This window comes from Plodia interpunctella, chromosome 21 (genome assembly GCF_027563975.2).
Source record: "Plodia interpunctella isolate USDA-ARS_2022_Savannah chromosome 21, ilPloInte3.2, whole genome shotgun sequence".
Classification (NCBI taxonomy): Eukaryota; Metazoa; Arthropoda; class Insecta; order Lepidoptera; family Pyralidae; genus Plodia; species Plodia interpunctella.
The window spans coordinates 7,503,001-7,529,466 of NC_071314.1; the positions used below are offsets into that span (position 1 = coordinate 7,503,001).

Genomic DNA, 26,466 nt, shown 5'->3' on the forward strand with positions numbered 1-26,466 from the left:
GTATAATGTCCGAATTCGCTCGCTTGCATCAGTCAATTATGTTGTCAATGTTAACATGCGCAGAAAAATGCGAAGAACACCGTTTTATCTAAACGTAAGCGGCGCGCAGGTTAAACATAACGTCAAATTTGACTGATGCAACACACCCTATCATATTTTAACCGAAGCACAAGAAAACATAACAAGCTTAACAAAGTCTTTGTCGAACGGACGAGAAAACAACAAGCGTTAATTCAAATTCAAATCATATATTAAGAAATTAGACCGTCACAGGCACTTTTTCTCGACAATTTTTATATTTATAGTTATTTCTCACAAGCTACAAACTACTGGCATTTCGGAAAGACCACTGCTGAGAAGAAATGCCGAAAGAAAATAATTTGAACAGTGTTGGCCCCTATCATGCCAGAAGAGCTTACCATTATTGTTTCTTACAATGTTTTCTTTCTAATAATATATAAAAGTACATAATGTACATAGTCAAAAGGTATATCAAAACAGGTTATGATTGTGATCCGAGTGCTCGTTACGCGCAGCTAATACATGTAAAGTGCAGCGCAAGCGCCGGCCTGGATGCACCGCGTGACGACAGTCGCCTACACGTGCCGCCGAGTCAGCGCAACGTGCCTTCAAATCCGGGAATTGCGCGACACATCGCGCAATACTCACTTTTGGTTCTAACATCGACCATTAGACTTCATTTTAGTTTTATGTTGTAATTTTATTTCATTTAATAAATTAGTTAAATAAATTTTGGTTTTTTTTTAAAGTCTTCGGCTGCAGTAAAATTAACTGGCGCAGTCGGTAGGATCTCGAGTCAGTTCGTGCGCGACAAGATTTCCGCTATATCCCGGTTCGAGTCCCGCGTGACTGACTGGCATTCCAGCCCTCATCGAGATCGTCGAATCTACGGAATCTGCAGCCCGGAGGTGTATCCGAACATTGATACAGCAGAAAAACCAAGATATGTATATGTGAGTACTTTAGAATCATTCTAGAGTTGCTTTCCTTTATTTTCCTGTATAATTTAATTTATCCAAGATTTTCCATCCGAGGCAATCGAGGACCCTTAGTAATAGTAGGAGTAGAGATATTGACCTCCATAGAAATTTAAATTTAAACGAAAGTAGTGATAGTTTTAATTCGTTAATTAACATGGCACAACTAGATGATATTTGGAAGGCCCTTCGACTGGTGCCTGAATTTGATGGTAACCCAAATGTTTTAACGAGATTCATTGGCTTATGTGATCAGTTAGTAGAACAATTTATTTCATCAGATAATGCCCTTATAAATGCGGCCTTAATTAACGGGATCTTAAATAAAGTGACTGGGTCTGCCGCTCGCCTTATAAATTCTAATGGTGTACCAGATAACTGGCAAGGTATCCGCAACGCTCTGATCAATAATTTTGCTGACCAGAGAGATGAAACCTCACTTTATAATGATCTTGCACTCCTGACTCAGGGCTCATGCACCCCGCAAGAATTTTTTGAAAAATGTCAAAATCTTTATAGCACTATTATGACTTACGTTAGCTTACATGAAACTATTCAGACTACCGTACAATCTAAACGCGAATTGTATAAGAAACTTACTTTACAGTCATATTTGCGCGGTCTAAGAGATCCGTTAGGATCGCGTATAAGATGCATGAGGCCTGAAACCATAGAGAAGGCGCTTGAATTTGTTCACGAGGAAATGAACACCTTGTATCTGCAACAGCGAAATGAAGGCAAAACTCACCATATGCTTCTTAGTAAAAATAATTCAGGTTATACACCACCGCAACAAATTTCGCATAATAAGCCGTTTACTTTTAATATGCCTGGGCCCTCTCGCCCACAGCCACAACCTATGCAATTTGCACCCCGTGCACCTATAATGTGGAAACCTAATTTTAGTGCTCCTAGTAATCAAAATATTCAATATCGCGGACCTTCACGCACTCAGCAGATATTTGGTGCTCCACCTCCTAATTATAATCCTCGCAGCAATGTCTTCGCTCTACCCCAACGACCCCAAAATGCGAATAACGCACCGCGACCTATGAGTGGTGTTAGCCACTTTGCGCCTAAACCACTACCCCCATCTGGACATGACTGGAGGAGGTTTGGTAATCCACCACCCTCCAACTATTTCAAAACTCGTGAAATGAATGTTAACGAGTGCTACGACTATCAGTACGATCCCTATAATGACTCATACGATAACCAACCCTATTTCGTGACCAACCCTGACTTAGACTATTACGAGCAAACAGACAACCCTTATGATAATAATGAAGAAACCTACCCCTCTTACTATGAACCCCGTGAGATCGCTGAAAAATCGTGTGGCAATGACCAGCAGGATTTTCACAAAGGCAGTCCTTCAGACAAACAAAAATAGAAGTTAATCTACTGACTCAGCGACAGCTCCCGTACATAAGTATATCTGACCCACCATTAAAATTTCTTATAGACACAGGAGCTAATCAATCTTTTATTAGTCCTGAGAGTGTAGAGAAATATTACCCTAACATACCCTTGACATATGACCCTTTAGAAATTTCTAACGTACATGCAACCACTCGCAGTGACTATTCAGTTACATTACCATGCTTCCCTGAAATTAAAGACAGTGGCGAAATTACCTTATTTCTTTACAGATTTCACGATTATTTTGACGGTTTGATAGGATTGGATCTACTCGATAAATGGGAATCTAATATCGATCTAAAAACGAAAACACTTAATACAAAGAATTCAATTACTCCCATACATATGTATAATTCGCGAAACTGTAACTGGTACGAAGATATTATCCCAGCTAACTCGTCAAAATTAGTTAAAGTCCCAATTAACACATGTGACGGCGAAGTAATAATTCCTGAACAAACTATATCAAATTGCTTAGTACATGAATGCGTTACTATTGTAAAAAAAAATCGCGGTATAATAGAGATCAGTAATCCAACTAATAATGATCTAATATTTTCAATGCATATGCCGATTAACGCAGAGGCTTTCAATATAAATAGCATAGGCAATGGACAATTAAACTCTTCACGAGTGGAACAAGTCCTTTCTCGTTTACGTACCGACCATCTTAATGATGAGGAACGTATTAATTTACAGAATCTTTGTTCTCGTTATGCGGATGTCTTTTATATAGAGGGTGAGCCTCTCACATTTACGAATAAGATAAAACATCACATCCGTACTACTGACGAAGTGCCTATTTACACGAAAACCTATAGGTACCCTTTTATCCATAGGCAAGAGGTACAACAGCAAATCGGAAAGATGTTAGAACAGGGTATAATCCGTCCATCAGAATCCGCATGGAGCTCTCCGATTTGGGTAGTGCCCAAAAAAACGGATGCCTCCGGCAAAACCAAGTGGCGTATAGTAGTGGATTTTAGAAAACTAAATGAAAAAACTATTGATGATAAGTACCCCATCCCAAACATCACGGATGTGTTGGATAAGCTTGGTAACTGCCACTACTTCACAACCTTGGATTTAGCAAGCGGATTCTATCAGGTAGAAATGAGCCCTGAAGATGTCCCTAAAACAGCGTTCAACGTAGAGCATGGGCATTTTGAATTTTTGCGTATGCCCATGGGGTTGAAAAATTCACCCTCTACGTTCCAACGTGTCATGGACAATGTGCTCAGAGACCTGCAAAACACCATTTGCTTGGTTTATTTGGATGACATAATCGTCTTTAGCACATCACTTCAGGAGCACATGGTGAACCTGGAAAAAGTATTTGCCAGATTAAGGGAATCCAACTTTAAAATTCAGATGGATAAGTCTGAATTTTTAAAATTGGAAACATCTTACCTTGGTCATATCATTGGCAAAGACGGTATCAAGCCTAATCCCGACAAAATCGAGGCTATCCAGAAATTCCCAATACCCAAGACAGCAACAGAAATCAAACGTTTTCTTGGTCTGCTTGGCTATTATAGAAAATTTATCCCCGATTTTGCCCGGATTACTAAGCCCATGACACAGTGTCTTAAGAAAGGTTCCAAAATTGCTCTTAACAACCCTGACTACATAAATTGCTTTGAACGTTGTAAGATTCTTCTTACCAACGATCCAATACTACAATATCCCGATTTCAACAGGGAGTTTGTTCTCACTACAGACGCATCCAATCTGGCTATAGGTGCAGTCTTATCTCAAGGCCCTATAGGTTCAGATAAGCCTATTGCCTACGCTTCAAGAACACTGAACGATAGTGAGACAAACTATAGTACTATTGAAAAGGAGTTGTTAGCGATTGTTTGGGCTACCAAATATTTCCGCCCATACTTATTTGGTAGAAAGTTTAAAATCGTGACTGACCACAAGCCCCTCCAATGGGTAATGAGTCTAAAGGAACCTAATGCTAGATTGACTAGGTGGCGGTTAAAGTTAAGCGAATATAACTTTACCGTTATCTATAAGCAGGGTAAAACTAATCTTAATGCAGATGCTCTGTCCCGTGTGGAAATCCACAATGAGGAGATTAGTTCAATAGCCGTGCAACCGTCAGAAAGATGTCCATCCTTATCTCGATCCACCACAGTTACAGCACATACGAGTGCAGAGCACCCTATTTTAGAAATTCCGATCACAGATGACCCTCTCAACAAATTTCACAGACAAATATGTTTAATGGTAGTCGGCGACATAAAAAGACGCCCCGCTATTAGCAAACCATTTGAATCTCATATTAAAACAACTATACAGTTATCAGAGTCCAATCTTGAAATAGACACTATCAATGCAATTAAAGAATACGTCAACCCCAAAGTACGTACAGGCATTATTATTATTCCCCCCTTAGCTATGTACAAAATTATCCCAATTATACAAGAAAATTTTAAAAGCTCAGCTATGGACCTTGTCTTAACCAAGGTAGAAGTAGAGAACATTAAGGAATACTTGCAACAACAAAATATAATTAGAAATTATCATGAAGGAAAAACTAACCATCGTGGCACCAACGAGTGCTATCTAGCACTGTCACGAAAGTATTTTTGGCCCAAAATGAAGGAACACATATCAAAATACATAAATGAATGCAATATCTGCGGAATGGCAAAATATGACCGCAACCCCATAAAGCAACGGTTTGCTATAGTACCACCCCCGTCTAAACCTTTTGAAACACTACATATTGATCTGTTCACTACTGAAAACGAAAAATATTTAACTTTGGTTGACGCATTCTCTAAATACGCACAAGCATACCATCTCCGAGACGGAACGGCCCTAAGTGTAGTACAAGCCCTCATCAAATTCTTTACACACCATGGCGTCCCTATAACTATAATTTCTGACCAAGGTCCTGAATTTACGAACCAGATGTTCTCGGAATTTACTAAACTTCACAAAATTGAACACCATAAAGCCTTGGCTCACAATCCTAATAGTAATGCAATAGTTGAACGGTTTCATTCTACCATCCTTGAGCATCTCCGAATTCTCAAATTAGAGCAACGCAATGAACCCGCTATAAATCTTATGCCATATGCTGTGCTAGCATACAACAGTTCCATACACAGTTTCACGAAATGTAGGCCCCTCGACGTTATTACAGGTCATTTCGACCCACGTGACCCGGTTAGCATAGATATGAATGAACATCTTCTCCAACAGTATATCTTAGATCACAAACATCGTATGAACAAAGTATATAACATGCTGAACGATACTTCACTTCATAATCGCACCCAACTTACTGAGGCTAGGAACAAAGACAGACAACCTGAAAAAGAATACACCCCTGACCAGCAAGTATTCGTTCGTAACCCCGTAGCTAGTAGGCAAAAATTAGCACCCCGGTTCACACAAGATGTAGTTTTGGCAGACTTGCCTATACATATTTACACAAAAAGGAAAAAGGGACCCATTGCTAAAGCACGTCTCAAGCGAACACCTAAAATAAACCCGTTGTTACAGGATCCTCCTGACCATCACCCTTCATCTGACCATGGCACAAGACGTGACGCTTAATACCCTCGACAATGGACCAGGTATCCTACCTTTCAAACTTGGACCCACTAAAATGATCACTCACTACCACTCCTTCCTGTACTACATTGACTTAGACATGATTTCTCTAACAATAAACTCAGTTAAATCCCAAATTGATTCATTTAGATCCGATCTTAATAATAAAACGGCTTCTTTATACGAACCCCACATCTCGCATCTTTATAATAAAATAGAAATGTTACTCGAACAAATTCATAGCTTCCAACACACCCGTAGCAGGAGAGGTTTAGTAGATGGTCTCGGTTCAATTATTAAGAGTGTCTCGGGTAACCTCGACTACACAGACGCTATAAAGTATGATAATGCAATTAAAGTACTACAAAATAATGAAAAACAATTAGAAACTGAACTAAATGAACACATAAGTCTAGGGAAGGAATGGACAGCTAAACACTCAATAGTACTAGACAGTATAGTCAAAAATCAGAATAGGTTAGCTAATTCCATTGATCATATTTTAAATTCAGATGCAAGTAGAGATTATGATATGATTAAGTATGCCCATCTAGCTCAATATCTTATTATTATATCAGACAATACGGATAATTTATATGAAGAGATCCATAATCTCGAAAATATGGTAGCCTTCATTCAAAGTAAAACTACAGCTCACTATATGATTAATATTAGCACGTTAAATAGTACTATAAGTAGATTAAGACAGCTCTATTCTGAAGAGCAGATAATTAACATTGATTTAAGGGAATATTATGAGATAATTAAGACGGGATCATATTATGTAGGTAATAAATTAGCTATAGTTTTCATGGTACCGATTGCTTCCCCTCTCACCTATACACTTTACAAGTTATCCATCGCTCCTAATAAACAAAATCAAATACTTGTCCCTATCCAGCCCTATGTAGCAATTCAGGAAACTGATTCTATGTACATAGCGACAGAATGTCCGAAGGTCAACACTTGGTACATATGCAAAGAAGAGCTGCAACAAAAGATTCGAGACAATGAAGATTGTATCCAGCATCTCATCATGGACCAGTCAATCAGTTCATCTTGTCAATTCATTCATGCAAACCTTACCAGCTCAGCCCTCGAGAAGCTAGACGATCAACACTATACTATCAGCCTGCCAACCACAACCAGACTACATATATCCTGTAGACAAGAGTATTACAAGAATCTCCAAGGAACCTATCTAGTGTCCGTCCCGCCTAGTTGTATGTTGAAAACGTTGGACTTTGTTATCTCAAACGTTCAGAATCGTATTAAAGGACACGCTGTACAAATAGCGGAACTACCAACTGAGGAGCTCGCCACATCAAAGCTTCAGCCAACTGTAAGACTAAACTCCATCAATTTAGAACATCTACATGAGACGAACGCTAAGATATCGCTACAGCATCCTGCGACATTACAGAAAAACGATCTGAGCAGCCTCTACCATACCACTATACCTTCATATACGTTATTATTTGGAACATTCATATTCGCCCTCATCCTGACATTATACTGGAAACTCCGTCGCAGAAGTTCAAAATCAAAGGATGAAGATATCCCGAAGGCTGATTATCCCGATGGACATTATTCCCGTATCCAAGACATCAAGCCTAAAGATGTGAAAATCGACATCAGCAACATTCCGGCAATATCCTCAGTAAGACCTACGGATAGTTGCCGATCTGCGGGGGGAGGCGTTACGCGCAGCTAATACATGTAAAGTGCAGCGCAAGCGCCGGCCTGGATGCACCGCGTGACGACAGTCGCCTACACGTGCCGCCGAGTCAGCGCAACGTGCCTTCAAATCCGGGAATTGCGCGACACATCGCGCAATACTCACTTTTGGTTCTAACATCGACCATTAGACTTCATTTTAGTTTTATGTTGTAATTTTATTTCATTTAATAAATTAGTTAAATAAATTTTGTTTTTTTTTTAAAGTCTTCGGCTGCAGTAAACTTAACTTGCTGATTAAAATATATTTAATTAAAAATAAATAATAAAATATTCTTTGTCAAAGCCTAAGTAAACGCCCCAGTACCGGCCACTCACAAGACCAGGGTGGTTCGTCCTCGAGCCCCGAACCTCATTGACCCCACCAAGATAAGGATCTAACCATCTGTCGGCTCATTATTCGATACCACAGGCCTGCCAGTTAAGAGCCACGTCAATTAATCCTTAATGCTGATTTTCAAACAGAATTTTTAGTAATCGAAATTATTTGGACGATCTAATTAATGTTTCATGAACTATTACAAGTTATTCCGACCGTCTATGAACCGAAAGGTCTCAAGTTTGAATCCTAGTCGTGTCACTTTAGTTTGTATATCAATGTGACTCATTTATCTTTGGTGATTAAGTAAGATAAATATCGCGAGGAGACATGCACTGGTTGGCTATTTAGTTTAATCAAATTCGAAGTTATTTATTTCATTAAATAAATAAATATATTAGGACAAATAGGAGCCAAAGTAAAGTCGAGACTTGTGTTATGGGATACTAACTCAACGATACTATATTTTATAACAAATACTTATATAGATAAACATCTAAGACCCGGGCCAATCATTGAGGATGATACATGTCTATATTAATTTCAAGCAGCCCGCCCCGGCTTCGCTCTTATAAAACCATAATAAAAAGTAGCATATGTCACTACTGAAGGTTTCGTCTATCTCTGTGCCAAATTTCATAAAAATCGACCCAGTGGTTTTTGAGTTTACTCATTCCAAACAAAAATACAAATCATTCCTCTTATATAGATTGAATGAATGGATTGACATCAAATAGCCTTTTCTCCAAAAACGTCAATTGACAAAATCTGGGTTTTATATGTAATATTTTTCATTACGCATTAGTGTGAATCAATGTGTTTTACAATGCGATCACTGTCATCATGTAATTTAAGTGCGAGGCTCTTGTCTGTGGAGTTTGTTACATTGTTCTCTCTTCAAAGCCGTCTCCTTCACTTCTTGATACGACACGACATCCACTTTTCTTTAATTTAACCGCTGTAACTATTAAAATACGATACATCGTATTGGCTATGGTTGCATGCCAGATCTGGTTAAATACGCGAAACGCATCTTTAATATGACACCAAAATTTTACACCGCATTTGTAGCAAAATAAAGAATTCGATTTGATTTGATACAAGACTTAATTGCACCAAAACTTACAAATATTTACATAATTATAGCAATACAAGATAGAAATACTGTTTCTACTTTGGTTTCGAAAAAAAATCTATGTTATTATTTTATAGAGGTAAGCGTTTGTGGTTTGTATGTTTGAGGCGGGTAATCTCTGAAACTACCGCACCGATTTCAAAAATTATTTCACCATTAGAAAGGTACATTATCCAAGATTTTTATAGGCTATATATATTTTATCTCAAAATTTCCACGGGAGCGAAGCCCCGGGCAACATCTAGTTACAGATAAACACATCTGAGTTTCAAAATTCCCAAAAGAACATTCGAAACCAATTTGCAACCCCATCGAGCGGTGACCCATCAATATTCCTTATCAGCTGCGCAGTGTCCGTATCCTCAGGACTTCCTCCACAGACCACAGTCCAAAGTATCTAATTACATTTGTATTGGTGACCACCTAACCAGCGAAGCCTGAAGACCATCAGTCAACCATGACTTGAAGCCAAATTCGAGTCTATTCCATGAATGAAAAGGTTCACTTCGGCTTGAAGTTCAAGCTCAAGGATATCAACTTCTCCAATCGATGAATAGTTTCTACCAGTATCGATATAAAGTCGATTATTGTCTGATTTTGGTTTTGAACTAACAATAACAAAGGTCAATAGCATGAATTGTCTGTTAATTAGTTTTGTTGGGGTCCGAATTTGGGTTTTTTTTTAATTAGACACGTTTCTAGTTTCTTTTAAATTATTGCTCGTAGATCTAATGTTTGTTAAGTAAGTATCAAATATCATCTTCACCATTTGAAGTATCTAATAGTTAAGTATACAAAGTACAGTAAATGGTCAAAAAGTATACAAAAAAAATTAAACATGCTATGATTGTGATCGAGTGCTCGAAAAAGGAATTATATGTAAAAGTTCCCCCCGGCGGCACCCGTTCACGAGTTGACCACGCGTCAGCCATTGCTTACTTGAAAAAAACAATCGAGCAGCTTACGACGATCATATTTAGATACTACTAGCGTCCCGTCCCGGCTTTGCTCGGGTAAAAATAAATTATACACCTAAACCTAATGAAAATCCGCGCAGTAGTTTTTGAGTTTATCGCGAACAGACATACAGACAGACAGACGCGGCAGAGGACTTAGTTTTATAATATGTAAGGATGTCAGTGGCCTTCAAAATTCCAATAAGAATACTTCTTCTATACACATATGCACACTTTTTTTTTATTGCGAAAGCGCTTTTCACGTCATACTTTAATGGGTAAACAGATACAAAAAATGGTTTTTTGATACATTCAATTATTTTAAATCACAATTTATTTATAAAGCCGATACTTAACTTTAATTTAATATACATTTCGAAAATTTAATTATTGATTTTTAATTTTTTTTTGGTAACTACGAACTAATTAATGAAACTTGTAAATATTGTAATGTTTTCTGAGTTTAGATCTGTTCTACCTTCTTATTGGAGTCTTTACCGGGTTGAAACTTTATTACATAGGTACTTAGATGACATCGGTCAAATAATATTATATAGTAAAACATATCCACATATGTCAGTGTTATCAACACACATGTCTTGATTAAACATTAAGCTATTTCTACTATTTAATGCATTTCGAACATAAATACTTATGTAATAATAATAATTATCTAAAAAAAAAACACAATAAAAAGACGTTATTTCTTAATAAAGTCGATACGATCAATAGATCTTTAACCGACATAATGACAGACAACACATGTCACTTAAACAAAAGCCTTACATGAGAAACTAATTACTATATTTTTAGACACGTCTTAACTCTTATTGTTATTGGAATAAGGTTCAGTATTGGGCATACTTTTGGCGTATTCTTCGACGTGATCGTGTGAGTGAGACAATGGTATGTTAACCCTATGAGAGCGAGTAGGGGTCAATAAGACCCGATCGGAAGCAGATTGGTACGCGCCACTGCGCACTGGCCGAATATGTTTTTTTTTCCTAATTAAAAATGCAGGGTTTTGATAAATGGTGTAGTGGTAACGTTTTGAGGTTATGCGCCGGCGCTTCTGTCGATTCGTTTGCCTTTAGTTTGGTTTTAATTAATCTAATTTGGGGGAAACCGAAGTCGGTATTTTTAGTTTTACAGTTAGTTATAATACAGTACTTCCTACATATTTGGTACATATATTAAAGACCGTAAACTAATTTTACATTATTTATAGTGTATATAAATTCGATAGTATTCTATATCATAGCTAAAACTCTAACGAAAATTTCTCTTTATAAGTAAAAAATAATTTTTGATTTGACATTTCTAATTAACCGAAAAGAATACAATTAATGAATAAAATAAGATTTCTCTTTTACTTTTCTTTTCTACTACAAACGTGTACTTACTATATATTATACAAAACTCCTTCTCTAATACATAGACTGTGGTATTCAATATCCATTCCACATCATAACTTTTTTCAATCGTACTTTACAAAATGGCAAAATTATACAGTTAGATAAAATCTGCAGCAAACAAAATGTGTGCGAAATTGCTCGAGATTTTTCACTCTCAATGACAGGACGAAATCCCACACAGATTCGTGCCGGTTGTCCCAAGCAACCCGATACGACCCACCTTAGATGCATCGTATAGTTGCATCTGTCATCGCATATTGAGTTAACCCTCAAATGCATCTTGCACGCGCTCAATCAACAATACGATTTGCATACGCCATTTAAAGGTTAGAAAAATTTACATAAACCCATTACGTTCAATTTTTCAAAACCGACCTTTATTTCCAATGGAGCACAATTCAAAATTGTTGCTGGCGAGGCACAGATCGCGATGTTCGATTTTCAAAACGAATTTTGAATTTCGAATATGTGTTTTAAAATTAAACGTTCTAGGTTGAAGTTTCTTTTTTTTTGAGCATGGGAAATAGCTAACCCTACAATGGTTTATGATAATTTTGGCAAAGAGAATTTTACTGTCATTTTTCAATAGCTCATTATAAAACTCTAACGCTATCCGGGCGTAAGTAGTGTATGTTAGGAATTCTCATATTTGAATACGTTTTGTGTATTGTCAAAAGATTTTATGGCCATGATTTGAATTTGCATCGGTTCAAGGCCCTTCAAGAGCTTATTTGCATGATTGTGATTTATTTGATTTGATTTCGGGAGTATCTGTTTGGATTTATGGTTTTGATGCACTTTTTGAATCGGGTCATTATTGGTTGCGTAATGATTTTCGAATCACAATAGAACGAATCACAATAATAGGGTATACCGTAATTCTTTTAGTAGATTTCAAAGAGAATTGATCTTCATTTTTACAATTTTCTTAAAAGATACAAAGAACGCCATTAAACTTTGACGTTAACTTGAACCTGCGCACTGTCGTGTCGCTTAGATGAAATGTCGTATTTTACGTTTTTTTTTCTGTGTAGGTTAAAGTTAACGTTAAAGTTAACCCAACCTAAATTGATTTAAATCATGTAAATATAGATTCCTCACATAAAAATTATAGTATCAGAAATAATTATTTATTTTTACTATGTAAATTATTAATCATCATATTAAGCAGTACTATATGATCTTGTACGCTATACTCTTCTAGTTTACAACTTAAAACGGCGCACAGACAGATTTATAATCATTAATAAACAGTCCAAACGACATTTGTCATCCATTTACACGGGTTAAATGTGAATTAATGATCGATGACAACCGACTCGATTTAGTATCGATATCATCAATATCGATTACACGCTACGATTGCAAGTTCTTTTCGAACTATTAATTTTAAGGTGATTTAGTCTATATATTTTTTTAAAGTATCTTATAAAGTCCGTCACTAGTTCGTCTATTAAAAAAATTGTTACATCATCTAAAATCTCTCTCTCTCTCTCTCTTTCATCGCGTGAGCACGGTTACATTCATAGCTGTGAGGTCGCGAAGCCTATACGAAATATAAAAACATAAAAATCATGGCCCACTAGGCCCATGAGGGGATCGAGCCCGCGTACTTCGCGTTATTAGCACGACGCTGTAACCAACTGAGCTTGTCGGGTTTTATCTTGGGTTGGATAGTGAATTGGCACTAGGCAGTAGGTAGCAAAGTAAGTTTATTATAAAACTCAAGGTAAGACCTAGAACAATTAAATATAAATTAAAAATGTATTATTATATTATTCACAATAAATGGAGCACTTACCCTTATTGGGTCTGTTCTTATTATTTTATTTAATGTTTATAAATTTATCACGGCCACCCTGTTGCCTCGCTAGCTTGATCGTAATGTTTACGCGTCAAAGTGTTCGAACGGATTTCGAATTTTAAAATTTAATGACAGTAGATCCAAATGTGCCCGCGCAGGCGAAATACATTTAAAGAGATTCCAAACAAAGCGTAGCTGCGTTACAAGCTAATGGATACAATTTCAACATTACAAGTTTATTAAGTGTAGTAACCGATGCCGGCAACAATAACATTCTTAAGGAGAGAGGAGGTAGTTGATTAGCGACAAAGGCTACTTTTTGCAACTTGCGGCTAGTATTAAGCTATCGATTCCCGCACGGCCCGATCTGACGCGATCCTATTGTTGTTTGTTTTTATCCCCAGGATCGAAGGGTTAAATAAAATCTTGATTTATATAGTACAGCCATAATGTTTACATAAACATAGTACAGTCAACCGAATATCAAATTCCTTTCCCCTATCCCGCAGTAATAGTGGCGAATTTGCAATTAATTTGGGTTGCTTGATGTGCTGTCGACTGTCCAAACAAGTATCAAAAAAACTAAAGACAATACTCAACGTATACCGATTCATATGCTTAGCGTTATTAAACGCTCGTATATAATCGACACAACGTTACGCACTATACTATACCGGAAGTGGTTACTCTCAACTCCCAAACACACACTTTCCCTACAATCACCAAAACCTAAATAGCGGTGCTTCGACGCTCGTCTTTGTAATTCCTCGGCGCGTGACGCTGGGTAATGAAGCGGGGAGACACCTGCCGGCTGCCGGCAATCTCGTCCACTCGGCCGTCGGGTGCCGGCGGCGAGGGTGGAGGCGGCTTTTTACATTATTTTTTTTTAAATTTATCTATAAGGCACATCAACAACATAAACATATATCATTAATAGAAAATATGATTATTAACTAATTTCTGATGTTTACATCAATTATAGATGTGCACAACATTCCATTTTTTGCTTATTGATTACATTTGTAACCTTAAAAATTAGCTTAATAATTATTAAAAATAAAATAATTTTACAAAATTTCAATATTCAATTTCAAAAAAATTCAAAATTTTATCCTTAATTATTTATAAATTTACTAGTGGCTTGCATGATTACCATCATTTTACGGAACGATTACAATGCAACTCAGTTCAAATTTAGACCTAAACTGAATCGAAATCATACAAAAAATTAAGTCGAAGATACGAATTTACGATGCAGATCAGGTTTAGGTCGCTAAGTGGATCGCGTTAAGAGATGATGGCAAGCCCCCTGGTCCGGCTTCAAGGCCATTTATGTATGTTTATACATAGATCCCAAACGATTATTCGTTTGGGAATAAAATGACAGAATAACAGTGAAAACTGCATTCAAACGCGTTACGTTGTTTGAAAGAAAAATGCTTAAACAGACGGACGCGGTGGGCGATTTTGTTTTATATACTATACGTTGTGATAATGATAATCATACTCACACGTATGCTAATATTTATGGTATGTAATATAAGTTACGGTCAACGAAACAGACGACACTCAACGGCTGAGGAAGCAACCGGGACATCGCTCAGATGAGACAGAGAGTACACAAAACAAAACAATAGGATACATATAGCTTGTATCTAAGGATGTTGAAGATGCGAATGAAGGAAATTAGTTAGGAAAGCAGGCCCTGGTAGAGTAACCAACGCTCAGATAAGAAAGAGAGAGACAACTGGGAACATAGTCCGTCTCCACCTTAACCGAGCCGGTAAAACGGAGTAAAGTCAGTTGATAATAATTGCTGTATAATTTCTCTTTGTATCGATCGATAGCCGATAGCTTTTTGTCCGTTAGAAGAAAGTAAGCTGCAATAAGTTATATGCTAATTTTCTAACTGATCCGTTGAGTGTATTTTCTGCAATTTGTTACTTTAATGCAAAAATGCGCAGGCTTATCCTATTCCAAATTTGCTTTAATTAGTTCAGCCTGATAGAATAACAAACAAATATATCACAAGGATATATTTGTTAAATAATGAAAAAGATTTATTTCAAACTAACGTAACACTCTTGTTTTTATCATGTAATCTGCAATAAAAGCTTTGCATGTACATATATTGATAAATAAACAATGTCATTTATAGAAAAGTAAATTAAGGTTTTGAGAATATTCATTATGTACTTACTTTATCTTTTGTAGGCTTACGTGAGATTTTTTAAAGTACATAGCATTAACACTAATATCATAAATGTATTTACATTTTTTAAGTTTCCTCATATTTGTAAATAGAATAGCACGGAAAAAATCGTTAATACCATAGCGTAAACTTTCACTTCCAAAAAAAAACGACAAAGGAAGCGTCGCCACAATCAATAGGATGTTTCAAAAAAGGAACAAGCGAACGCACTCGAATTCAAATTTCAAAATCGGAACGTTAAAAAAAGCCACCCATCAATTAGAGTAACTCAATACTGTCACATTAAAATGACGAGTCGCACTAATGGATTTCCAAATTTGAATTTCAAATCGAATGGATCGGTTCGGTTCATTCGAGTATTGGTGTTGTTGTGGACAGAACACGGAACTGTTATTTTGTATTCTGAATCTGTGGTAGGTTATTAGATTGATTTTCATTAATTATTCTTACAGAAATATTTCTTAATAGGTAAATCTATAGCCAACATATGGCCAAATTTTAACATTTTACGTATAATGATTTATTTATGTATTTTGGAGTAAGGTTATAGTATAGGTTCGATCTTGATTTAAGCCGTAAATTCGTAGTCACTTCATAAAATAATACATTATCGTAATATATATATATATGTTTCTAACCTAAAAGTCATTATCTAATCTAAAAGACATTTCGAAATAAATTAGATTTATCTACTAAAAAGTACTGAAAGTAAATCGGCATATATTTTTGATCGTAATTTATAATTATAAATTTGAGGTATACCCACTACTTAAAAGGTGTTTCTCAAATACTAATTTATTAGAACATATTCTTAAAAATACGGCACAATTTACACAGAAAGCAATCGTGTTTGCAAGAACACAAAATCTAAACAACTAAGTAGACAAACAAAATCACACACACGCAAACGATTTAAATCCCTGCAAACCCCATCGCTACATTAGCACATTGACAAATGATGTGTTTTACGCTTATCTTCAGATTGCCACCCCATCCCAGTTGTAGACATCACTTAAACGGTTCTGCTCGATACAGTATTTGGGTTGTAACCATTGATGGGTTTACGTCCATTACAAGCCCAGTTTCTTCTCAAACAGTTGGGCACAAACACATTTTATTGTTGGATTTGCGCTCGAGTTTTTAGGTTATAAATACTGAGGACTTTTTGGATATAACCCTTATACTCAAGGTAGCATCCAGATATTGCATTAGAGGTAACATGTAAGAAACCACATCGCCCATTTGCCCACACACAGAAGTTAAGTCTTCCCCTTTGTCAACAGATATAGCATTTTTTAAAGTTTAAACATCTTAATCTTGCACTTTACTGGTACTTTAATATCCTCAACATCATCGGGATTTAAGAGGCTAGGCTCTTGCCGGTAGAGTTCCATCCATTTTTATTTTTTTCCATTGCCATCTGTTTCACCTCTTGATACGACACGACCACATATTGATACTATACACCTTTCCTTCAATGATATTCCTTAAAGGCGTCGTGTCGTATCAAGTGACCAACCGTTTACTTGCTTTCTGTGTCTTATAAAGTTCTTTCATCTCTCGTCTGAGTATTGTTCCTGTTTCTTCCTCAATCGTTAAGCGTAGGCCAGGCTCCATTTTTCCACTTATTCCATTTCTTCTTCATCGTCAGTTATCTGACCATTAGCATACATAGCGTCCTTGACGTCATTAGGTTCATTTTTAGGCGTGTCCTTTCCTGGTCCGCCTTCTGAATAGTCAACTAAGGACGCCAGAGATCATGCGAAGTGGATAATGAAAAGGGAGGAAACGAACCCTGGGCTTCGACGCTGTTTGGCTAAGAATGAAACCGGTAAAGCGTTACAAGAAATGGTTAATGCAGTTGAACTTTAGAGAAATAATGTCTAAAACGTCCGTCCATACTTTTAACTGTGAAAGCTAACAGACAGACATATTACTTATTTATACAAGTGAAATGACTACGAACTTTTAAGTTTTTCGATCATAATCATAAAAAGTGGATTCTGCTGATCGCATATTCTGTCGACGTGCAGAGTGATCAAAGAAGTCGAAATAATACAACCAAATAGAAGTGACATGCGTCATTTTCTGACATTTGACTTTTTACGTTCGGCACCCAGCTTTTAGGTTATGTGTATTTATGCTTCAAATAGTTACGCAAAGTCGAAATAATACAACAAAATAGAAGTGACATGCGTCTATTTCTGACATTTGACTTTTTAGAACATATAGGTTAGCTTTTAGGTTGGGTTAGTTATACTTTAAATGGTTACGCGAACGAACGAAAGCATTGTAATGCTTAAAATTCATTAGGTATAATACCTACCTACTCTGTATGCTAAATTTTTGTAAGTGCCTATTTTTTCTTACTAAATACTTACTTTAAAAGGATACATATTGTGTACCGTTGTATTTAGCTAAATAAATAAATAAATATTACATTTTGGCTTATTTTTTTATTGTTATAGATAGATTCCCTTCGTTTCAGGATTTTCCTAGTTTAGGCACCAGTCCACCCCCTTATTATGGTGGAAATAAACAATTTTTTCTTTCTTTTTCCCTCGTATGTCGTATCTGTTGGCTTGTTGTATACAATTTCTTTGATCACAAGTATGCCCACAGCACCCAATAACAATTAAATTGTAGATACTTCCAATCGAACTGCACCTTGATCGCGGCGCGTGACGGTACACTTTTTGCGGCCGCCATTACGGAATTACAGATATTACCGCGTAATCGACTGATTACAGGTAATTACTGGCAGGTGTTATTGATCGTTAATTAATGAGATTTGTGTTTTCTTGGAAGAACAGAGATCATCATCATATCGAGTGTGTTATTGCTAACACTGGTTAACACTAATTTTATTCAAGTCGCCTAAAGGCATCCGACATGTAGTCGCATACACACTAGTGTTAATACACACAGAAACTGTCCCACCAGTGTGCAGGTTTCCTCACGATGTTTTCCTTCACCGGAAGCAAGTGGTGGTCTATGAAAACTACTATATATGAGTCAGATTGGTATACAAACTCATGTGACACGAGTAGGACTCAAACTTGAGACCTTTCGATCCACAGGCACATCTATAGCAGTTTTCGAATCGTGAGGAAACCTGCACACTGGTTGATTATTAACTCGCCTGTGAAATGGTGAAGGCAATGGCAAACCACTCCATTAATAATGCCAAGAAATATATTGTGTGTGTTGCATCGCACGTAATGACCACGACCCTCAGCCATGAGGAATACGACTATGAAGACGATGAATAAAAAAAATATTTTTTTTTACGATACTTACATAATGAAGTCTTTCGTGCACGTTTTAATTTAAAACAGCTGATTTCTATATTTTTACAAAATTAATGATTAAGACAATTAATTTGGAAGACTGAAGAATATTTACTAACGACAGTCGGTTGCCTTCGTCGGTTAATTATTCTCAAGACAAAAAACGGCTCCAACATTCGATTTACCGATACCGAACGCATTTTAATAACAAACAAATGCACAAGGTGCATGTTTTTTTATCGATTCACTTTCAAAAAAAGTGAAAGTTATCGATAATGACACTGACTTTTACTAAATATTTGTTACGGAAAGCATCAGTGTTAGTCTATGGTTAATAACATTTGTTTTAATATGTATCCATACCATTATAAATGCGAAAGTCTGTGCGTCTGTTTCACGGCTAAACCGCTGGACCGATTTTGATGAAATTTGGCATGCATATAGTTAAAGATCCCCTTTCGAACATAGGCTACTTTTTTTTTCCAAAATTCAACCCCCAAATGACAATAATTGGGTGAAAGTTTGTATGAAAATCATGCCTGTTCCGCATTCTAATTTTACCGAAATTTTAATATAAAGATAACGGGAGTAATTATGAAAGAAAAAATTAAAACAAGCGCTTAATAAATTTGATCTCGAAAAAAAAAACCAATGGACCATCGCGCGAAAAGTCTTCTATTACCAAAGCATTGAACACAGCGCGGCCCCGTCAGAAATAATTTATTATCTATCAAAAAATAATTGTTATAATTACTTATGCAACGTTGAACCCACTATCTCCCCTCTTAGTTACACTTTTTTTATTATTCAAATCGACTAATGACTGCACCATTGTCAAAGGGTTTGGCTGTCTGACAAGCGATTCCTTTGCGATATTAATAATATTTTTTAAAAACGGAACACTATTAGCTGAACTCAAAAATCGAACGTATTTGGATCAATCTCTTTGTTTAAATATTTGAATGGTATATTCCATTTTTAAAATGTGATCCATCTTTTATAGTTATGTCAAAATTCCATTGCTATTTTGCATATGAAGAGAGCTCTTTTCGCCCTTTATTGTTCGCTTGTTTGGTTTTGTTTTTTTTTTTTAACTAAACAGACGCAGACGGTGGTTTGTAATGCCAGTGTCACTAGATATTTCACGGTCACATTTCATGCATATTTTAAAATAGGTATGTCAGAATCAATTTATTATTTGTTGAAATAATTTTTAATATTGTTTTCTGGGACAAATGTTGCAGATCAGTTTTTATGTAGGTATTTCTGCATTTATGTAGGCAAAAGGGATTCGAAATGTTTAATTCTACTTATATTCATAATATCTGCCAGTGATTGTCCTAATTACTTCTACAAATAAATAGTAACCCTAATAATTTTAGATAAGTTTAAATATAATTTACTCACGACCACCGGGGTCACTAAATATAATCGTTTCCCTTAATCAATTCTCACGAAATCTGTAGAAAAACTAGTTTATCTAAGCTTTGCTTGCCCAATTAACACATACTACGTCCAATACTCAAGACTTCTTTTAAAAATCAAATCAAATGATGATAAAATAAAAATACAAATCACAGTATCGCCTGGTAATGATCTTGATGTGTCAGAATGATTGCCGAAAGGGACGAAGATATGTCTCGCTACACGCTAGAAAGGGAGGGAAAATATGTGATTTCTCACCGGAAACCAAGTAATATATGGTGCATTGTTGATAACGAGAGTGGTGGGCGAATGTGCAGGCGGCCTTACTACAACAAAATACTGATTTTTGCCTTTTAAATTGTATTGTAAGGAAGAGTTATGGGGTGATGGTATGGCCGAAACAAATACCTTGTAAAATATAATTAGGACGTTGAACTACCATAAATCTATACTATTATTATAAAGAGATAAGCGTTTGTTAGTTTGAGGCGGGTAATGTCTGAAACTACCGAACCGATTTCAAAAATTCTTTCAACATGAGAAAGGTACATTATCCAAGATTGCTATAGACTATATTGTATCTCAAAATTCCCACTGGAGCGAAGCCCCGGGCAACATCTAGTATTATTATAAAGAGGTAAGCGTTTGTGAGTTTGTGTGTTTGAGGCGGGTAATCACCGAAACTACGGAACCGATTTTAAAAATTCTTTCACCAATCGATAGGCACATTGTCTAAGATTGCTATAGGTATATGCTTAGATTTTTAAAATTTCGCAACGTATTTTTATACATTTTTTTTTCAACAGAGTGGATTCTTGAGGAAGATTTATATTTATAATTTACTAAATGTTGCCCGGGGCTTCGCTCCCGTGGGAATTTTGAGATAAAATATAGTCTATAGCAATCTCCGGTAACGTACCTTTCTAGTGATGAAAGAATTTTTGAAATCGGTTCAGTACTTTCGGAGATTATCCGCCTCAAACATATAAACTCAAAGTCGCAAACTCACAAACGCTTACCTCTTTATAATAATAGTATAGATTATTGTTTCACTCGAGCGAAGCCGGGGCGGGCCGCTAGTCTGTATATAAATAAAATTGCTATAAGAATGTAGTATCGTCTAGTCGGTGGACATTTGTCTGTCTGTCGTCTCATACATAACCATAAAGCTCTAGATAGCCGATAATAGTCCCACTTCGTCACAAATCTATGACAATTGTGTTGTGTTATTGACAAAAAACTTACAGAATTAAACACCCTCTCATACTTTTTTGTATGATCACTTCCTCCCAGATGTCATCCTTTCTCATTCAAATTGTCTTTATTATATTTAGATCAAGCGTTTTTTGTTAGTTGTGCTGAGGTTTTGGATATAGAGGGATTAATATTTACTAGCGACCCAGCTCGGTTTCGCAGTGTAATACGCCTTTTTTGTTGACAATTTTCGTTGTTATTGTCTAAACAACAATGAAAACTGTTTCAAAATCCTTTGCGTGGTTTTAAAGAAAGCTGTGATTTAAAGGTGGCGTTCCATTCGTATAGGTACCTCTTGGGTGGTATTGAGTTAAAGCTGTATTTGAATAGTTAAATAGCTGGTTGATCATATTATGGAATTAAAAAAAAACTTAAATTTATTCACATTTATTGGAAAAAAATGTAAAATTCACACTTGCAAAAATTAAATTGTTGGGAAAACAGACATTGAAAGTTTAAACTGTAACAGCTAGAGTTCTAGTTACTAAACATACAATTGCAATTTTCTCACGTTGTGTACACGATTTAGAGACGTTAATTGTATGAAAACGTAGCCCTTTGTATGTTGCAATAAAATCAATTAAATATAAATAAATAAATAATTGAGCTACCCTCAAAGTTCTAGACTTGTGTTATAGGATACTAACTCAACGATACAATATTTTATAACAAATACATATATAAATAAACATCCAAGACCCGAGCCAATTAGAAAAAGATCATTTTCCATCATGACCCGACCGGGGATCGAACCCGGGACCTCTCGGTTCGGTGGCAAGAACTTTACCACTGCGCCACCGAGGTCGATGACGATTTTCCACATTTTTTCACAAAATCTCAAATATCTTGGATAGTATAATCTGCCCTGTGGTAGCCTTTTGCTTGGAACTCCACAAAGTAATCTTTTGACGTAAGCTAATCACACGCTGTCAAACAGGCCTAAGTCGTACCCCCATTCGGTAGCCAAGTGGAGATTAGACTCGTTTGTGTATTGTTACGTGAGGTGTCGTAATCTTCTGATGATGTCAGTTGTAACTGGCCTGGGACGTCAACTCGTATCTTATTAGTGATTTCAATCGGTTTTGGATTGTTAAATGAAGCTCTGTGATCATTGGTTCCCGTCAAATTCAAATCATTTATTCAGAAATTAGACCTTCACAGGCACTTTTTTTATATATAGTTACTATTTTTATATATAGTTATTTCTCACAAGCTACAAACTACTGGAATTTCGGAACGACCACTGCTGAGAAGAAATGCCAAATTTCTTACAATGTTTTTTTCTAATAATATATAAAAGTACATAGTCAAAAGGTATATCAAAACAGGTTATGATTGTGATCCGAGTGCTGATTATAATATATATATATATATATAATAATAAATAAATAATATTATAATCAGTATATATATGTCAAATAAAAAAAACCGTATCCAAATCGGTTCATCCTTTCATGAGCTTCGGTGCCACGTACACAGAGAAACAGACAGACAGACATACTTAGCGGTCAAACTAATAACACAGGGGTCTTTTGCGTCGGGGGTTAAAAATACTCAAAGACACACAAGAAAGTGGAGAGTCTCATGCTTGAGTGTCCATATTGCCCAGACTCGTGCACCTTGGAAGACCTTATGAAGGGCACAAATAGTGCGCTGGCTATGGGAAACTTTTATTCAAAAAATATGTTGAAATTAAAATATTCGACTCTTCGAAGAAGAAGAAGAAGACAGACTCCTCGCCTGATCCAGGAAGAGATCTAAAAAATGCTGGCTTGATAACGAGACCAGATAATAAAACAGACAAGGAAGTATTAGATAAATTTAAAGACGGAAGAACAGTAATTAAAATAATAAATTCAAATTCAAATCATTTATTCAGAAATTAGACCTTCACAGGCACTTTTTCTCGTCAATTTTTATATTTATAGTTATTTCTCACAAGCTACAAACTACTGGCATTTCGGAACGACCACTGCTGAGAAGAAATGCCGAAAGAAACTCATTTGAACAGTGTTGGTCCCTATCATGCCAGATTGGCTTACCATTATTGTTTCTTACAATGTTTTTTTTTTTCTAATAATATATAAAAGTACATAATGCACATAGTCAAAAGGTATATCAAAACAGGTTATGATTGTGATCCGAGTGCTGATTATTATATATATATATATATATATATATATATATATATATATATATATATATATATATATATATATCGATGTGAAACACAATTAACTTACATGAAAATATATGAGAAACGAGATGACCAGTTCCCTCTGGCAGCACCCGTTATAGCTTAAATCTTGCAGCCTTATGCCAGAGGGCATAAAGCATGGTATATGTCTCTGGCAGCACCGTAATAGCTAGAGAGAAAAGGAGGCAAGATGTTTGACCACATAATAAAAAAGAAATTAAATAAATATCATATAAACACAAATAAACAAATGACCCACACAAGCATAAAGTTTGTATTGTTGGTCGGATGAACACAGAAACGGGCACTGTACTGCAGACAAACATTTACGATCTCACGTACAAATATTTACCCGCGCTGGAAATCGAACCCAAGACCTTCAGATAGCGCGGCATAGTGACAACTATGCCACGAAGGTCCACGTCTAGAACTGAAACAGTATCAAGTACCATCGTGGCCGAAAAACAAGGAAATGTAACAGTCTCATATTGTTTCCAAACAATGCATCAAATGCATATAGCTGCAGTCGGGACACAGAGCCCGCATCATCAAATTTTAATTGTTGCGTACGCGCTGCTGATGTAGACTTGTTAATGTTTAGACATGCATGCAAGTATTTACATATTATTCACACAAAAAATAATAAATTAACAAAAAATGTAAAGTAATAGTAATATTTCCATTTTTTGTTATTTTATTATTTTTTGTGTACCTACGCAACGTATCAGTTTAAATAAATACTCAAAATAAACTAAATCAAAAAATAATTGTAAAGGCAATATACAAATTATATACCCTACGACAAAGTGCCCGAATGGCTGTTGCCACATTGCCAATTTGTATTGCAGTGCCTCTGGCCAAAGAAGCTTCCAGTCCTTTTGTCTCGAGATGCCTCGACCAGTCTTTTTGAAATAGATCTCTCGTTATATTTTTAGTTAATTAACTGATGAGCATTGAAATATGTAAAATCTGTAATACAGTTTATAGGAGGTTGGAATAATGTGTAATTGTATAAAGAAGCAGTGGTGGTGTAATGGTTATGACGCCCGCCTGTGGATCGAAAGGTCCCAGGTTCGAATCCTACTCGTGCCACATGAGTTTGTACACAAATCTGACTCATATATAGTAGTTTTCATCGACCACCACTTGCTTCCGGTGAAGGAAAACATCGTGAGGAAACCTGCACACTGGTTAATTATTATTAACTTGTGTGTGAAATGGAGAAGGCAATGGCAAACCACTCCATTAATAATGCCAAGAAAGTTGTTGTGTGTGTTTCATTCCACGTAATGACCACGACCCTCAGCCATGAGGAGTACTACTATGAAGAAGTATAATGTAGGTAGATAACGTTTTAAAAATTACTTTGTTATATTTTATTTGACCTACTTTAGATGGAGAGTAATGTTTACTGATTTCAAAATAATTAATTTCAGAGATGACGATGAGAGAGAGGTTAGGTAAATAGCAGTTAATAAATAAGATAACTGGTTTATGATAAATTCAAATTTATTTCTTCACTAAGATTTTATAAAAAAGCGCTTCTGTACATTCATAGCTCTATTTCAAACTAATTTCGAAAAACACTTTCTAGGGAGCTTTTTGAAGGATATAATAATTGATTAATTAATGATGGCCGATTGTGGCTGAAACAATGGGGTCGATGACCTGTCACATGGGGGCATATTAACATTCTGTGTAGATTTCATCATAATTAGCATCCATTAAAAATTGTATCGCTTCTGATATGGTCGTTCCAGAGAATTGTTGTCTACGTAATACATGTACATCGGTTTAAGTACGCAAAACGTGGCCGTACTAGTGAATATGTAATTAATTTATGATATGATTACGTAAGTTTTTTATTATTAACTTTTTATATAATGTTTTTTTTTACAATTTTCAGCAATTTTATTGAAAATGTTAACAGTTATTTTTTATTTGACGACCTCGGTGGCGCAGTGGTAAAGTTCTTGCCTCTGAACCGAGAGGTCCCGGGTTCGATCCCCGGTCGGGTCATGATGGAAAGTGATCTTTTTCTAATTGGCCCATGTCTTGGATGTTTATCTATATATGTATATGTTATAATATATAATGTCATTGAGTTAGTATCCCATAACACAAGTCTCGAACTTACTTTGGGGCTAGCTCAATCTGTGTGATTTGTCCTAATATAATATATTTATTTAAATTTTGTAATTTTTAATAAAGATATTAATTCGTTCTCTTAATGTTAATTGACGTCTTTGGAGAAAAGGCTGCGGTGAAGTTTGTTGCGCCGCTTCTTCTTCACCTGCGCTTTGGAAGTCGGCAGTAGACTTAGTTTAAGTTTTTTTTTGACGTCAACAAGTGATGTGTAGAATCCTAAGTTGAATATAGAAATTTGAATTTGAATTTGGCATTTCTGGAATAGATATGCTAAATCATGGACACGTAGACAGTCTCGAGTTTGAGAGTTTCACACATCCAACGGAGTTTTGTCGTCTGAGCGACGCGCGACTCTCTCGCGTTGTTCGAGCACTGACCACTCTTGACTACCATACAAAAGTACAATGATAACGCGTAATTTTGGTTGGAACTTATAAAAACATTGTAATTAGTCCGGTCATTATTCAGGTACGATTCTTGGGCGAGTGGGAAGTGAGTGAGTTATGAATGCCAAAGTTTTTGAGAATGTATGTGAATTTATGTTCGTTACTCTTTCACGTAAAATCTACTGAACGGATTTT

At 36.0% G+C, this 26,466-nt stretch overlaps 1 protein-coding gene across 1 annotated transcript; it reads left to right on the forward strand.

Moving 5' to 3' along the window:
- Positions 1-526: 526 nt before the first annotated feature.
- LOC128679335 (uncharacterized) lies at positions 527-7,918 on the forward strand. The gene is made up of 2 exons (XM_053761483.1): positions 527-974; positions 5,943-7,918. Exons 1-2 carry the CDS (start codon positions 967-969, stop codon positions 7,705-7,707), a joined length of 1,773 nt encoding a protein of 590 aa, XP_053617458.1. The 5' UTR covers positions 527-966; the 3' UTR covers positions 7,708-7,918.
- The last annotated feature ends 18,548 nt before the right edge of the window (positions 7,919-26,466 follow it).